This window comes from Cinclus cinclus, chromosome 3 (genome assembly GCF_963662255.1).
Source record: "Cinclus cinclus chromosome 3, bCinCin1.1, whole genome shotgun sequence".
NCBI classification, from domain to species: domain Eukaryota; kingdom Metazoa; phylum Chordata; class Aves; order Passeriformes; family Cinclidae; genus Cinclus; species Cinclus cinclus.
Genome location: NC_085048.1, coordinates 100,672,846 through 100,690,553, shown reverse-complemented (window position 1 = coordinate 100,690,553; position 17,708 = coordinate 100,672,846). Strand labels below are relative to the sequence as shown.

General features: G+C 40.9%; 1 protein-coding gene across 1 annotated transcript in view; it reads right to left on the bottom strand.

Moving 5' to 3' along the window:
• Positions 1–17,708, bottom strand: part of SPTLC3 (serine palmitoyltransferase long chain base subunit 3) — a 77,988-nt gene that overhangs the window by 12,502 nt on the left and 47,778 nt on the right. Inside the window, exons 7-9 of the mRNA XM_062489391.1 lie at positions 12,945–13,050; positions 4,898–5,117; positions 2,632–2,758 (exon numbers count right to left, since the gene is read on the bottom strand). Of these exons, the coding sequence (XP_062345375.1) occupies positions 2,632–2,758; positions 4,898–5,117; positions 12,945–13,050 (453 nt within the window). The remainder of the gene's footprint in view (positions 1–2,631; positions 2,759–4,897; positions 5,118–12,944; positions 13,051–17,708) is intronic.

Sequence of the window (17,708 nt, the reverse complement as noted above, 5' to 3'; positions counted from 1 at the left end):
TCTATTCATCTGCCATGGAATCAAAAAATTCAGACATAAGAACATGCTGAGTTAGCATATTTATTGTCCCCTTATTTCATCCTGTTTCCAACAAGCACTCTCTAATTCACATGGAACTTTTTAGCAAACTCGAATTTCATTATTGTCTAAAACATTCCCAGTGATTTGTGCAAGGCTCACTCTCCCAGAGAAATGACCTCTGAAGGATAAGCCACTGGTGGACATCTCCTTAAAAAGGATCTCCCAAATCATCCGGTGGGAAGAGAATGCCATTTGAAATTAATTGCAAAATAAACTCCTTCTATGGAAGTTTATTTTTATTATCCATTATTTATGGATCCTTCTATGGATCTGAGAGGCTTCCAGACAACACATGGTCAATACTACCCTGTGGCAACTTCAGTTTACTTGAAACTTCTCTGCTCCACAGCTCACGTCGTGTGTAGGATTCACCACCCTCTATGGCAGTGGGCCAAACGAACTCTGCCAAGGTCATTGTCCTTGGAATCAAAAATATTTAAGGAGAGACAGTGCTTTCTCCCTTCTGTTCCTCGCTTCTTTCTAAGCCACCACCTTCCTCTCTCTGATGCCAAAGCAACACATTGCAGTGTAGTCCAGCATAGCATTTTTTTCCTGTATTTTGGGTTGTGGGGTTTTTTTGTAGTCCACAAGACAGCCTAATGAAGGGAGGTCCACATGAAAGAAAACCCAAAAGACTAAAATAATGAGTCTGGCTCAGAAGGACAAGAAACATTTTTACACATCACAGCCAGCTAGCTAGCCAGCCTTTGAGCAATGGTCTAAGTTGTGATATATGATTATTAATTTTTCTACTCATTTGCATTTCATATTACAAGACAATTTTTAAAAAACTGACAGAAGACTAATTTATTTCCTAACGGATTTGCAGAAAACTTAATAAGCTCTTACTTTGTGCAGGAATCCAAACACTGTATCATTAAACAACACTGCTTGTTGAAGAGAAAATGCTTCAAACTCCTAGCCCTAAGTCAGACTCGCCCATCCTAAAAGACTCCATCTTGAACCCAGCTCTCCTCTTACCCTGCACTGAACTGCATGAAGAATCACGCTAGCTGAAGAGCATTTTTACCAGGCTTTGGAGGCCTGGAAATGCTCTGCATGTTTTGTGTTTTGCTTGCAGCATCTGTGAGCGCTGAGCCAGCGAGTGCCGGGCAGGCTCAGTGTCAGACCGCCCTCTCACGGCAGGCACCAGCCGTGGCCCCGGGCTACCCTTGAGAAAGATGTTAGAGATGGTCTCTTACACCAAACATACACAGACCAGAACCTTCCGAATTTCAAGCTGGAAGCAGATTTTAATGCTCCGGCTTCTCCGCCAAAATGACAAAAGCATCGCTTCTTCACCGCCCGTGCACCGTGCTGGGGTTTTGCTGCCTTTTGTCCTTGCACTCAGCAGAATTTGGCACTGGGAGTGGATTCTCCATCCCTCCTTCTGGACTCTGGGTCTTGTAAATTCTGGCCTCATCCAAACACTGCGATTAATGCCTTAATAGCCTTGTATCTATCATGGTTTGAAACAGCCCCCTAGGGTAAGGTAGTACAGAGCATTATCTCACTTGCTGTCATCTACCCTTTATCTCATTCATTCCCACCTTATCCCAGTCATATCTATCAGGGAGGACTAATACAGAATTAATTCTGTTAGTCTCAGACAAAATCAGAGAAAACAGCACTGCTGGATCAGTATAAAAGAGATTACAATTCAGAGCAGAATCTGTATCTTCAGCTGCATGTTAAAGAATATAATGACACTCAGGAATTCCTGAAAAAAAAACCTACACAAATTCAATCACTTTTTCTCCATATTGGGATTTAAGTCCTAGGACACCAAACACGTATCAGCATTGCTTTGAAGCAGTAACAGATACGTATGTCACAGTTGTCTTGTGACAAATAAAAGGTATTACACAGAGGATAAAACGTCACACAGAGGACTGGACATCAACTTCAGAGCTGCATCTGCAACTTCAAGAGATGAACAAAATTACACCTAATTTTTCATAAGGACACAAAGTAGTCAATTCTCTTGGGACAAAAATGTAGTACAAAACTACTCAAGACACCATAATTGATGCCTGAGTGAGGTAGGAATTATTACAATAATTTTCTCATACTATTATTTAACATACAATACCTGTTCTGAAATGTTGCACCATGCTTGCACTGCTTGCCATTTTGAAGGTTCACACTTAGAACAAAGCTAAACTGACAACACCTAGTCCATAAATGAAGGCATGTCTTTATGAACCCTACTACAAAGTCAGACAACGTACTCCAAGGGAAATCCATGTATTTCTATTTGTTACTGCAAAGCAGGATGGGCTGGCAACTCATTTCTAGCAATACAACCAGGACTCCAAAATATTTCCATCCCAGCTGCACGTGGGTGAGCGTGGAAAAAAACCCAGGGTCAACACCACCTAGAAGTACGAAGATTTGGGTATTAATTTGACAATAAGAAGTATTTCTTTTGCCCTGCCATTACAATACTCCTTTGCTGCTGAATGACGTTTTGCTTGTGCAAACAATACCCATACCCAGAGAGATGCCCTGGTAGCAGCTGAAATGAGTGAAGGAAGGAAGGAGGCTTACCTTGTGTAGTCCCATCCAGTCCCATGAGACATTTCATTGCCCTGATGATTTGCTCTGCTACAGCAGGACACATAGATGTGGCGTATACAGCACTGTGAGAATGAGTTCGTAAAAAGTCCACAAGGCCCTTACAGAAGCAAAACAAAGCATGAATGAGCTTTGAGCTGGCCAAACAGCAGATCTCCCTCTTAACTACTGCAGGAGTGGGAATGCGCAAAAGGAATAGGATGTTTCACCAGCTACTGGATCGCATTCTTGGCTGCCACTGTTAATGCATGGCCTGAAGAAACATCAGGCAGGTGCAAATGCTTTACCATTTAAGTGGGGCAATTACAGCTGAAACAAAAGTTTAGAATAGAATATGTTTACTTCTGTGCTAAGACTTATTATAAAGGAGCCAAAATAATTTCAAGACCAATGAACAGCTGCACTTAAAATAATGCTGCTCAGTTCCCCTCTGGTAATGAAACAAAGGCTATATGACATCAGTACAGGTCCTCTGCCAGATGACCTAGCCCAGGAAAAGAAACCTTACTGGGATCTATCTTTGTCTACAAGCACAAAAATTTTCAATCAGAGCTTTCAATCAGTGTGGCAGGGACAGTTATGTCAGAGTTGGTGCAATTGCTCTAACATTTCCTAAGAACGCAATAACTATGAACACAATCTGTCCTCTTAGAAAAGCCATTGATATACTGTAGGCATGTCTAAAACACCAGTAACTCTCCTGAATCCAGGTGTGCAGTAGGAATTCAGATCCTACTAAGATCATCATTGTTATAACAACGTATATCTCCTAGTGCAAAATATCAGAGTAACAGCACACTAAAAGCTGAATGCATGTTAGTGAGAAAGGGATAAGGCCTACTTAAAAACTGACTTTGTTAAAAAAATGATCATCAGAAAAAATACCAAATCCAGTGAAAGTAACACAAATCACTACCAAAATAGTGTATGAGTCTATGCAGCAACTCAAGTGCTGAGGATAAAGATTTACACAGATTGTGCCTGGCCATATTGCAGTTGTATTCCTAAGGGTTTGGTTAAAAGCTAAGAAGGCTTCTTTGCTCCAGCTGATGCAAAATAAACAGCGCCACTGTGAGTTTTTGGCTGCAGAAAGGAATGTAAGCGGGTGAATGGGTGAGCAGCCTTCCAAGGCTGAGAAGCCTGAGGCAGAACTTAGTGATACACACAGGCGTGAAAATAGTGACCTGTTTTCAGTTTAAAACCTCCCAAGGATTAGAGAATAAATTACATGGGACTAGTTTTCACAGGTCTAATATTTTTATACTTCCTAGCTACATTACCCACATTGTTTTTAGTAAGAAATAAACCTACAGATATAATTCAGGAAGCCAAGGAAACAAAGAAAATGGATTCTTGATATATTGTGACACATAGTTTTAAGATCTCCAGGGGCAAACCCAAAAAAGACAGTAAGAAATACGTGGTTTATACTTTCTTATAGCCCTTTCATTCTACTGTAAGGCTACACTTATTAGTATTATCCTGACAACAACCATATGGGCTGTCTAAACAGGCTTCCCACTCATTCAGCAGACTGCTTAAAAATACATTCAGCTGGGTATGAAAAGAGAAAATAATCAGCAACCATTTGATCTCTCTGTCAAGCAACAAAACCAGTGACATTTCACAATGGTGCTGATCATGCTTTCTCTTCTACACCCCCAGTTAAAGAAAGCTCAGCTCTACTTTTTGTTGACATCTGTTGTTGGCAAAAGATTGTTTTCTTAATGTATGTGGAGCAATTGAGGACACAGAATTTACTATTGCAAAAAGCTCCCAGTAGCCTCTTTCTCCATTCTCCTAAAAAATGCAACTATGTCAATCCACAACTCTTTAGGAATTTTATTATCAGTGGATGAAACTGTGGTTTTAATCTCTCAGTATTGCTCCACACACTGTTTACAAATGTGAAACAAACTAATGAGCAATCCACATGCAAATTAATGTAGGGAAGTGTATTAGCCAACCACAACATGCCCAAACATTTCCAAGACAAACAACAATCATCAGGGTGGCACAGAATAACCCAACTCAAGCAAATTACATAATACGAACCCAAGACAAAAATAAGAAAGTCTGACTGCTTGATGTGCATTTGGGATCCAGGCAAAAATGATGCTAACTTTACAACAGTGCTGGTGTTAAGCAGTCTGTTCAAAAAGATACTGAAATATATCATACATCATACAAAAGCAGCTCCCACACCCTTGATGTGAAATAGTTTATGATTTCCTTTTACCTTTTTGCCAGCTATATATCCTCCAGCTGCTCCAAAGCTCTTTGTGAATGTTCCCATTAATACGTCAACATCATCAGGACTCATTCCGAAGTATTCCACAACTCCTCGGCCCGTTGTTCCCACTGCACCAATGCTGTGAGCTTCGTCCAAGTAGAGGTAGGCTTTGTATTTGTTCTTCAAGGAGACAATCTCCGGCAGGCGCACGATGGACCCTTCCATGCTGCACATGGAGAGAACCAGGGGTGAACAACAAACCCTCCACTCTTTACTGTACTGGCAGAAATTATAGTTATTAATTGCCTTGTTCCACGGAAGTCCTCCTGGAATCTGAATTTTTACTTACAAGCCAAAGAAAACTTGCAACCCATTCCCATTTGCAGGTGAGTACAAAACAGGTAAACTGTTTTAGAATTCAAACATTCAAAACTAATCAAAAAGTCTTTAAATGTTGGTGAATTGTCATAATGTCAGAGGAGAGAAGGAAAGGTGTAAAACAAGTTGGAAATACTTACCCTAAGCAGCACATTACAGCTCATTTCTACAAAACAAATATTATAAAGAACTGCTGTAATTCACTCTGGTCCTTTCTTACTTCATCATCAGCTACTGTGGCAATGTTTGGGCATAACATGTCTAGAGCAAATTCACCTGGTGCAGAGGAATTGGGTCCAACATACAATGGAGATGGGCCATATGAAAACCACAGCTTGTGCCATAAACTCTAAGCATTCCCAGTCTTCACAGAATCAGGGATTAAAACAGGCAACTGAAAGCCAGTCTTGCCAATTTTTGCTTCGATACATACTTTTTAGGAAATGTAGCCTGATACCTAGTAATCAAAAGGAAAAAAGTTTCCATTCCTATTCTTTTTACTTTCTTACAGCCATGAAGGAAAATATTTGGAACTGGCAGAGGTTGCCCAGAGAAGTGATGGATGCCCCATATCTGACAGTGTTCTAGGCCAGGTTGGATGGGGTTCTGAGCAACCTGGTTTAGTGGAACATGTCCCTGTCCATGGCAAGCGGGGTTGGAACAAGGTGAGTATTCAGGTCCCTTCCAACCCAACTGTTCCATGATTCCGTGGCTAATGGTGTACTGAGATTTATAGAAATGAGATGATAAATCTTTTGCACTGTTGGCAGTCATGCCAGTAAATGAGAAGGCACAGTGGAGATGTCCAGCACAATGAAAGTGTGGGGAGATAAATAAGAAATGCTCTCTGATCCCATAAAGATGACATGCACAAAGTATTGCTGTGAACACTTGTATCTTGAAAACCTTTGTGAGATGACTACTGCTATGCTTGGATATGCTCAGATGCACTCAGTATTCATTTAATAATGAGTTAATTGTCTTCTCTTCCACTACCTCTAGTAAGCAGGTCTTTAAAAGGTAAAAGCTTCCTATCAAGCACAATGTCAGTGTGCTGCATGCCAGGAAAACCAGGGCTCTGTGGCTAAGACCCACAGCTGAGGTGTATCCACTTGCAAATGCAATGAGTTTCAGATGACCAGAAACAGCGACTTTGGTCCCAAATGTACAAGTAAGTACAAAAGAGAAGTGCAATCAATAGTGTCTTGGAAACTTTTGGATCCTGGACAAAGCTGCTTTTTTTGCCACTTCACTTGTACTGTGCAGCTGGAAGTTTGGCACCATAAAAGGAGCACGATGTGCTTCTAGCACTTGGGAAATTTCTGACAATTTTAGTCCTTCTTCATCCTTTAGTCTCCTGAGTAAGCTTGGAAACTGGTCTCCAGTTTTTGAGGAGACCTGCCCAAAGGCAAGTCTCCATTAATGTAACAGCATGGGGGAGTAGCCAAGGACAAGGCTTGCCTGTGCTGTTCACACTGGGAGGTTGAGAGAGGCTGGCTGTGTGTGCCTGGAAGCATATTTTTGGCTGTTGGTGACTGCTGGCAAATCTTGTCCTTCTGTCTTGCCCACCCATAAAAGAGGCAGCTGTGGGACTGTGCTGGCAACATGGTCCCTTGCAGCAAAGAAGGGTGGGCTTGTTCTGCAAGCTCCTAAGGACTGGGCTTTCTCACTTTTCCCAAATGGCACTTGACAGCTGGGGGAGAAGCAACTTAAACAACCACAGCTATTTTCCTAGTGAATACAAGGGCAGAGCCCACAGTCCCTACATAGCCCAGAGTCAGAGCATTAGTCAGCTAAAATGACATGAAGCCACTGGGTGTGCTTGGATGTGCACCATTGTACGTGCTGGGCTTGGCAGCACTCAGCTGTGTCTGCATGGTCTGTAGGGAGGGCCAAGGAGCACCTCTGCAAACTGCAATCCCACTCTCCACCCACGTTTGGGCACACCAGCCAGGCAGAAAAGGATAATAATAATTTTTCCACATTTATATGGTCTTCATCAGGCTTAGTGGCTCAAGGAAATTCAGGCAGGAGAGACAGCGTTTAACTTCCAGAAGAGTAAAAAATGGTAAATTAAAAATACTGCATATTCACATAATGGAAGGAAAGTTGTGCTGAATCCCAGAATACATGGAGCTGGTACGTGGCTGATGCAAGATTTAACCATTTAGAAGATTTAATGAAAACTTTCTCATATAAGTAGGTGATTTCTCTTGGAACTCTAATCTGCTTAGCAAAACAAGGCACTTGTATTCAGTTTCAATTTTGATCTACTGCTTTTGAAAGATGCTGGATGACATAGATGCAATAGTTGACAGAGGTCCTAATGTGGCCTTGAAGTATCCATGGAACAGATAAAGTGCTGCTGGAGTAACGTCTGTGCTCTGTGCTGCCATTCCAATAGGTCTCAGCCCTCCTGATGGCAGAGATGACAACTGTTTTGCTGCCTGCTCTGGTCTTGGTCTCTCTTTTGACCCTGGGAGGTGGTTAGTGATACACACACCACTCTGTCTAGAATTGCTTCAAGATAAAGCTCACTTCATATAAGCCCTTGGGTAGCCCAAATGGAAAGTTTACTGAATGTTTATGTCAAGTGAGCTTAAACCAAAGAGCCAGAAGTGAAATGTACTGCTTCTGTCTCACTCTGTCTGGGCCACTTAGCTTTGTGTACAAATGTATTGATCTGCTTCCAGATCTGCTCAAACACACAGGTCATACTAAAAAACCCCAGATGCAGATGAACTCAAGCTGTCTCTGCCCAGACCAGGTGTTCTCATTAAGTGGTATTACACAGTGCTTTGTAGCACATATTCCTAGCTTGGTGGCTAGGGATGGAAAGCTTCTAGATTGCAACTGACCCTCATCTCCCTTGTGTGGTGGACAGGCACAAAACCTTGGATTAGTACACTCCCAGTTTGAACCAACTTCCAGATGCGAGGAGATAATCCCAATTTCTTAGAACACTCCGGTTTGAAACTTGATTCAATCCCCATCAAACCATCGATGTTCTTCCTGATGCAGCTGATGAATTGTGGATCCAGGAGCTCTGAGAGACAGGGGGTATGTGCTTGTGATGGTCACTTCACTTGGAACACAGGCTTGCCCTTGACACAATACTGATTTTTTTTGCCCAGTTTATCTTGAAACTTCTTGGGAAAAGAGGTTTCTACCTCACAGTTTCCTTTTTCCTGCTTTTTATTTCTTTTTTTTCTTTATTTTTTCCTGTAAGGAAAACTAATTTACAAATATTCCACCTCTTATCTACTTCATCTCCAAACATGCCCTAGAGTATCACTATCCTTTCAACATTTGAAGAGTTTGTCTGTTTCCCTTTCAGGCCAGTTTGTAATTGGGAAAAATCCCTCCTTTCATGGCCTGCTACCCACAAGAGATATATATTCCACTTTAACAGTTACTTTAGGTACTGTTTTCTTACATAAACCTTGTACATTCATACAACACTCTGTTTTATAGTTTAGAGCAATAATTTTAAGGAAATCTTTCAACCCTGCCCTCAAATACAACTCCATTTCAACTCTGAAATTATAGAAATGTTAACCTTTAATGCTGGTTTTTGGCCAAAGACATTAAATGTTACCTCATTCTTTTCTGGAAGTCCAGTCACTTGATCCCAGGAAATAAAAAATAACCCTGCTAGATTTCCTACACTTTTGGCATTTATTCTCAAGGAACTTCTAATACACGTGAAAAAGCATTGGACAATATCTAACTGATCAGAGCTAATTTCTTAGCTGGAAGGGAAAATAAACAAATTAAACTAAAAGTAAGGAAAAAACAAATGAAAACCAATCTGTTTTGATCAATTTCTGATGCCCCATAACTCCAGCCTTGGGCCTTCGCCTATCTGACTCCTAAGTAAATATGCATCTAAGAACATAGTAACTGATTAATCCTGAACTGGAAATGGTAGAAGCCAAGGAAAACATTAGCTGGAATTCAAATAATAAAAATATGAATTAGCAAGTCAATTTAACTTGTGCCCAGGTCACTGCCAAAACTTGTTCATGCTTTTTGGAGTCAAGATTGATGGCTAGATGGTCTCCCTCAGTTTGGAATACAAATGGAATATATTTGCTGCTAGGCTGGTTCAAGTTGACAACCAGCTTTCACTGGGAGTTACATTTACTTTTGCTGATTTTTTTTTTCTTTTTAAGATAATACAGACATTAAAAGCAAACAAACATGTACTTAATGCTATTTATTTGACATGTAGCTTGAGTGCTTCCCAAGTAAAGAGGCCAATTCTGCCTTCAGTTGTAATCAAGCAAAATCTGTGGTTTATGGTTTCAAACACAAGTCTGATTTACAGAAATGCTCATGTTGGCTAACAATGACCCTTTTCAAATTTTGCCAGCTAGTAAATCCAGGCTTATGCACAGTGTAAACACTTGAAGGTACTCCTAATGGAAACGGAAGGCAAATTTCTTTCCATACCTTGAACTTCACCACACTAAGACTATGGTGTCCCATACAACGATATTTTTTTAAAGAAAGAAAGCTTGGTGTTTTCTTTTACATCTTTGGAAAAACCATTTCTGTAAAAACTGGCCAAGCCAAACTTGCAAATCAAGATATTTTAACTTGGAGAATTGCTCTGACCATGTTATTTAAATTCTATGTCCCTGAAGCATAACTTAGAGAATAAAATAAAAAGCACTATTAATTATTGTAAGAAGAATACATTAACTACATTCTAAGTCCTCTTAAATCCTCTTGATGAATGTTAATTTGACATTTGGCAAAGCTTCAAAAAAACTACCATTAGCCAATATGGGGCTGGAAAATTTTAGTCTTTCAAAAGCCCTGAGCCAAGAAAGGAAAGAATATACACATGAAAAGAGTAAGAGAATTTCTACTCTGTCCTTCTCTGGTGTTTTTTTTTTTTTTTTTTTTTTTTTTTTTTTTTTTTTTTTTTTTTTTTTTTTTTTTTTTTTTTTTTTGTTTTTGCAATGTTCTTAGCTACCAACTGGCTTGGACTGCCCGGGCTGTGCTGTGAGCCTGCTCCTGGCAGTGCTGCAGGAATCGCCTGGCTGTGCGTGTGCGTGTGCTGGCAGCGGTGGCAGGGACACAGTGCAGTGGCACCTGGTGGCATTCACCCTCCAGTCACAGCAAGTTTGCTTCACAACCAAACCATGGTCTATAATTTCTGATCTGCTGAAACTGTGAAAACAACTAACTAACCAACCAGCTTAGCTACTGCTAGGGATAGTTTCCAACAAGAGACTATTAAGAGAGCCGAGCTTTGTTTTTCTTTTATGTTATGCCTTTCAGAAGCATAGACACTCAGGGCATGAGTGGTCTTAACATTATTTAGCCTTTATAGAGCCGAAGGAACTTTATGGTTCCTTTTAGTAGGTACTCTGACATGTAATGTGCTTTTTTTTTCAACATTCCAACAGAAGCTTCTCAGAACTTTTGAAAATTAAATCTTGTTTGAGAATGAACTGCAAAACTACAGCAAAAGAAAACTCTACACTGAAAAGAAATGTGGAAATACAGTTATAAGTAAGTAAAGCTAAATAGTTGACAGTGGTTTCATCCCACTGCATGGACTGATCCATCCCTCAGTGTTACCAGTCTACCTTCTTGTTCCCTAGTGGTCAATATTCAGGGTAAAGGAGTTAAAAGTGAACAAAGCTCAGCAGCTGGAGCCTTTTCTGCCAGCCAGGTGACCAATAGGAACATTTGTCAGTAAAATGTTGGTGGTCCACTTAATTTCTGCACGATCAAAGTCCTTAAATCCGAGGTTTCTTTTAGTAGTGCCAAGGGATGTTTATTTGTAGTTTTGCTCTGTTTATTCTGGTTGAAAGGACACGTTCAGCCTGCCTTGCACCAGCTGATCTGCTGCCGACCAGGTTCACCTCTGAGTGACAGGTGTTTAGATAAGTACCGATTTGGTCTCTTTGCAGATGGAAAACGTTAGACAAAAAGAAAGAACTGACAGCTATGAAGTTGTGATGACATGAGATCATAAAAAATTTCTTTCAAAAAAAAAGCTAATTGGTGAAGCTGTGCCAGCATTTTGCAGTAAAATGGCATAAGTGACTGCCCATCTACACTGGCTGTATTTCAGCAACACATGATACAATCCCTACATATAAAATTTTAATGCCACTTTTATAAACCCTGTCATGTCCTGTGAATGAGTGGTTCTGGTTTCCTTCTCTCTGGTGCAGGTGTTGCTACTCCCCAAACCACCCCTGTCCTGCTCCCCCATCTCCTGTCTCCCATCTCCCTCAGTGGCCTTGCCTATATTCCTGCAAACCCTCTTACTGTCCAGCCCCTGCTTCTTCAGCCCTTCCTGCCTTTCCCTTCTCCAACTCCTGCCCACCAGTGGCTCCCCTCCACGAGCCCCCTGGCTGCCTTCCCAATGACCTTTTCCTTCCAATGACTGGAGCAGTTGACAGGATGAAGCCCAGGATGGTGAGCCTGGCTGGTGCCACTGCTCTGCTGCTCAACTCCAAGGACAGTTTGACTTTCTGGTTGAGTGTAAGCTGCACCACACCATAGCTATCTGACTGAGGTGCTCTATAATTATATTGCATTACTGATGCTGCTATTATCAGATAGGTTTTCAAAGGCACTTCTCTCATTTGAATTCCTCCAGGGACCAGGGCAATGTTAAATACCACTATATAATTCTTTGAAAGCCAGTCTTTCAATTTTCCTGTTGAAGTGTGAGTCTATTAGATCCAGCACAAGTTACTAAAAAGATGAAGGTGCTGATATGACTTAAGTTTAGGTTGAGATTTAAGATTTAAACAGCTGGGCAAGAACTGGCATGCAGAGCTTAATCAGTTCTGCATAGTTGTCTTTTGATCTGCCTACCCATAACAAACTCCAGAAAGTTAGTTCTCAGATTACTCACTCAGTAGAACTCCTCACCAACCATAGCTCCACTGATGCCTCAAATTTTATCTTTCTTATTTTCCAGGCTCTGTACTGCATTAATATGTAACTCTGAACTACATATAAATTGTTAGCAAGTTCTCTTCACAGTTAAGTCAGACAAAACAATTGTTTTTCAGCCTGAGAGCCAAAGACACCATTACAGCTTCAGGCCCATAAAGTATAAACGACAGCAAATTGAGGAGAGCAATCTGGGAGGATGGGACTTCATAACCTGAAGCTCTAACTAGACAACTAGCCCCAATATGTAAATGGACCAAAATTTATAGAAGTGTGAAAACCTGTGACTGGCTGTCCATCTTGTGTCCATCTTGGGTGGAGCCATGGCCAGGCTCTTGTACTGCCCCAGGTGTATCCTTTAAAGGCCTTTTAATAAATACCTATTTTATTCCTTTAACACTGTCTAACCTCTGTTCTAGGCAGCCTCTTTAGGCATCACCACAAACTTTATCACATCTGTCACAACATACATCACCTTATCTGTCTTGCTCTCAATACATCTTCCACTCTACAATTTGCTAAATTGACATTCAGAACAATACACAGGATCTAACTGGAGCTACAGGACACAAGGTTCAGGTTGTCATAATGGAAATCAACATATTTATGAGATCACAGAATGTTATTGTAACTTGCACTCATTAAGATTTCCCTCAGATACCCAGAGTCAGAGTTTGCCCCACTTAATTCATTATTCTGTACTCAGAAATTATAGAATACTCATCTTTCTACAACATAAACATACCTGTAAATGCCCTCCACGAGGATGATAATTTTTCTCCATGCTCTGTGGGTGCGAGGCTGTCCATATATTATTGCTTCTCTCAGCAATTTCTCGAGGCTCTGCATATCTTTATTTAAAAATAAGAAAAAGGAGGAAGAAAAAATATTAACAATGGTTTTTCACAAGAATTTTCAATTTTCTTTGAGTGCTGTTTTTCCCATACAGAAAAAGATAACATTTAACAAAAAAGGAGTCATAAATATAAATTTCCTTTATTAGTAGGCAGGACCCAACAATTCTTTTCATTGGTGTGAATGCAATTTAATGACAAAAAGAGTTGTAAAAAGCTTCCATTTATGGACCTGATCTGGGAAACTTCTAAAAATACTGGGCATACATTTGCATTTAAAGGCAAAAGGGAATCACTTTGCTTCAGTACTGAGGCTAACTGTCAGCAGTACTGTGTAGGGGCTGCTGATACTCATAATTTATCAAGGCTTCAAGAGTGAGTTTTGGTGGCTTTCCAATCACAAGGTCACAAACAACAAGCATTTCTTCAGCAAAGATTTTGATAAGGCTGCACGAAGCACATCAGGATGGCAGCAAGAGAAGTCTTGTCCTTCTCAAGAAGGAAAGCAAGTAAAAGGTTGCTGATGAGAGAGGAAGAAACAGGAGGACACAAGCACATGGCATGGATACACCAATTTGGTGACTAAAGGCTTTGCACTGGTGGGACTTCAATATAAGGAGGTCTGGAACAAGTTTGTGATCCTTAGCTGCTTCCTTAAGGACTGAGTGTGGGTCATCTAAACAAATTCTTGAAGGAAAGCCATTGAAATTTTGAAAAAAGTAAAAATACCACAGAAATCAGGGTCAGGCCAAATGCAACCCTCAATGCACCAGCATTCTGGTGTCTCCAATGAATGGACACTCTTCAAAATGAATTATTCTGGTACTTTGCAGGAATCCGATTTGGCATTTCAATATATTTTCCAAGAACATCCTACAGAGTCTCATAATACCCTAGAAACTCTACAGATCAGCTCAAATTGTCAGCTGAGAAAATCAATGGCATTTTTTCACAATATAGCCCCGTTTGCTTCAGCAACACAACATAGTTGATACAACCTTCTACAATAGCACAAATTTAATGTACAAAATGAATTGTCCTGAGGGAAAAAAAATACGCCTTAGAAATATTAATATTGACCCAAAGTTTGGCTTCTATCCGAGGGTAGTGGGGCCATTTGCACATTAATTGCCCTCTGTGAATAACTTGTGCCTTGAGAGATGTCCAGGTTATGACCTGAACCCTTCCACATCCTGACACCTCACCTATTCTTAGCAGTATTTAGTGATGTTGGTGGAAGGTGAAGTTCTCAGCAACAAAATTTCCAGTCTGCACCTGACTTAGCAAGTCCCTGCTGTGCTCTACAAAATAGACATGCACAATCTCAGCTGCCCTTGTTTCAGTGGTGCAATGGCCTGCACAGCTCAGTGAGCTCCATAATGGAAATGCTGCTAGGAATGATGCAATGCAGACAGCACACTTTCCACTAGATGGCAATCAAGGAAATAAAAGTTCTTTGGTGCCTTATAAGGGAAAGTTATAACCAACCTGAGCATTTGCAGCTGCTCTCCTTCTCTCCTGTTTCAAATAGATAACATTTAGAACTCCTCTTAAAGGGGTCCCTCTGGATGACAGAGAGCTCACAGTAAAATTCAGACATCCCCTTTTCTCCACCAAATTATTCTTTACTGATGTTGCTGTCACCTAAATCCTTTTGAGACCTTTGAAACCCTCTTCTGAATCACACAGGGCTTTTCAATTCAGTGTTCTGTCTATCCGTCAGGCAAGACTGGCTCTTGACTTCAGAAAAGTCATTTGCCTCTGAGCTAAAAGCCTAGCTTGAAGATTCAGTTGTTTTAGCACATTCACAGGAAAAGAAAAAAAAGGTAAAGAATAGATGAAGTGAAATGTACATAATTCTGTTTTAAAAAATACATGATTGTGAGTAGGTCCTCTGTCCAAACTATTGTGGAACATGAGATCACAGACTGGGAAGAACCTCTCCAAGGAATGAGTTTCCCTGACTTTACACATAATATAGTCCTGCTGGAGTACAGACTAAGAACATGTCTGTTTGCAGGATCAGGGCTACCTCACTTTCTTTTTGATGTCTCATTCTGAAAAATATGCATGCGTGACCCTTTCTGAACCCTGTAACAGTCAACACCTAATTTGTTCAGGTGCAAATGAATTTTACTGACCTATTAACTCTGTGCCTCATTTGAAAAGGGGAAATAGGCAGAAAGAAAAAAAATATTTTCCCACAGAAGTATTCCCCATAAAAGGCTGCTTCTGTTCTTCAAGGAGAAAACAAAATGCTCTATGTGCTTGTGCTTTAAGCTTTTCACAAAGTGATATACTGAATGGCAGGAAAACCAACAACCCCAAGGTGACTTTCAGAATCAAATTATTTACCCATTAAATATAGTTAGATTGAGAGACATTAGGACATTAAGATGATGAGCTGTACGAGTCCATCCTGAATAACCAGTTACAGAGAAAATAACAGTCCTTCCCTGTTTGACCATCACCAACAATGGCCAACGACCGCTCACCAGCTCAGGAGGTGGTGCTAAGAATTTCACTTGATTAATCAGTCAAAGCACAGCCAAATCTAGCCATGTTTCACTTTCCCCCTTCTCCTTACAGCATATTGCCCAGATATGTAGGATAAAGTTTTCTAAGAGGGTACAGTGGATCTATCAGTGGGTTGGTGGACTTGCATAATCCTTGTTCGGGATCTCTCATAGTTACTTCAAGATTAATACCAAGAACACAAACTGCCAGTGGGCTGGAGCGAGTCTGGACATGGGCAGGCAGCGTGTCATGCTGCCTCCAGTGCAGGTGGGACAGCAGGCTCCTGGAGGGAGGACAGCAGGCTCCTGGAGGGAGGACAGCATGCTCAGGGAGTCATGACGTCTCCACCCCTCATCCTTACTCTGTAATGCTGGGGATGTCATCACCATTCCTCTGCGTGGGCTGGAAACCTCCTGTGGATGGCAGCTGAATCCTGTTTAATTACAATAAACAGGCTGCTACTACTCTTGTCACATTCTTCTTTTTGCTTTGTGCTTGTAACTCCGATTTTCAGTCTCTTGTCTTCTGCACTCTTGTGGAAGTCAGCACAGACCCTGTGGCTACACACGAATATCTTTGGAACATGGGAGTGGTGATCACTGCAGCCACAGTAACAGCCTGAGACTCCCCTCCCTGCCGCCGAATAAATACCAATCTCTCTGGAAGTAAAAGGCACTGGCTCAAGAAAGCTCCCTGTCCACTCTTGGCAAGGCAGACGTGGCTTTCTCAGAGCAGAGAGGGCAAACGCAGACACAGCATGCAGGGAGCAGGACAGACCAGTCTCCTTGCCATGGCGTCTGTGTGTGTCACAGGGAATTACACACCCAGCTGGATTAGGCTGCAGTCCGCCTATCTGGGCAACAATCTTGTCTCTGATAGAGGCCAGAGGCTCCAAGGAGCACAAAACCTTAGTGGGTAATGTGCCTTTCATCTTGCTCTGTAATAACTATAACGCTGCCCTCCCTTCTGAAATTCAAGGGCTACATACATGCTTGGAAAAAAAAAATTAAAAATTAAGGAACCATCCTGTACTAAGCCACTACAAACTCTTTGGGTTTTGCAACCAAAGGGATCTCTTTCTAATTTTTACATGTTTATTTATCTCTTTCATTTCCCCCATTTTATTTCCTTGCTTTATTAGTTGCACTTAGTTTTCCACTTTTTTTCCCCTCTTCTTCTTTTTAGCTAGAGAATATATTTGCACTGAAAGGTGAAGGCCTTCTGCCGCCTAGAAGTTCCTTCCATATTAACTACAACTCCTCCAGGTAGCTGTGCACTCTCTTTAAGGTGTCCTCATGGCACTCCAAAGCAGTAATTTGTCTGAGTAGACTGAGAAATGCCAGAGTTGGATTAACCTATATTCACAATTGTTGTCCAAGCTGAAAACTGTATTTTGTACGGAAACCTGGACAGCTCACATCTGCATCAACCACTTAATTTTGTGAGAAACTAAAATATCCCTTACTACTTTCACAACATTGAAAAGGTGCATAAGAAGCAGCTAGGAATTCCCATTTCAGATGTGGATTCAAGCACCAGATTTCAGGCTGAATTTTCACCTAATCAATGTGCTTGATTATGCTTTGCAATTCCCTGCCTGCCTCATAGGATCACTTGTTCTGACTGCTAAGTGAAATGCCCTTGCAAGGAAGAGAACTGGAAGTATTTTTTCCCCATTGCCTGAGCTCTGTACCTTCTCACAACATTCCCACAGACTCTTCATGCAATTGTAAATCTAAACCTGAAAATGCGACTGCAATTGAGCTGCTTGATGTAACATGGGAAAAATATAGTAGAATTAGAAATAAACCCTAAGCCTTGTATGGTGCCTTCTTTTACAGGCTGATAAGACCAGAATTCACTTGGATATAGTTAGTCCACAACACTCTCATCTGTTCACTGTAGGAACACCTGATACCAGGATAAGACCCAGAACTGCTGTGAGAGAAACCCCTTGATAAAATCACAGGCTGATTAATGGCTAAATATTTGGTTTTGTTTTTCAGGTTTTATTGGAAGGGTCAAGGATTTTGGCTAAAGCTTACCCAGATAAAGGTCCTGAAAAACGGCTTTTTTGTATGGTGTTCTTAAATGTATGGTGTTCTTAAAAGATCACCTTAAAAAATTAAAAAAAGCCA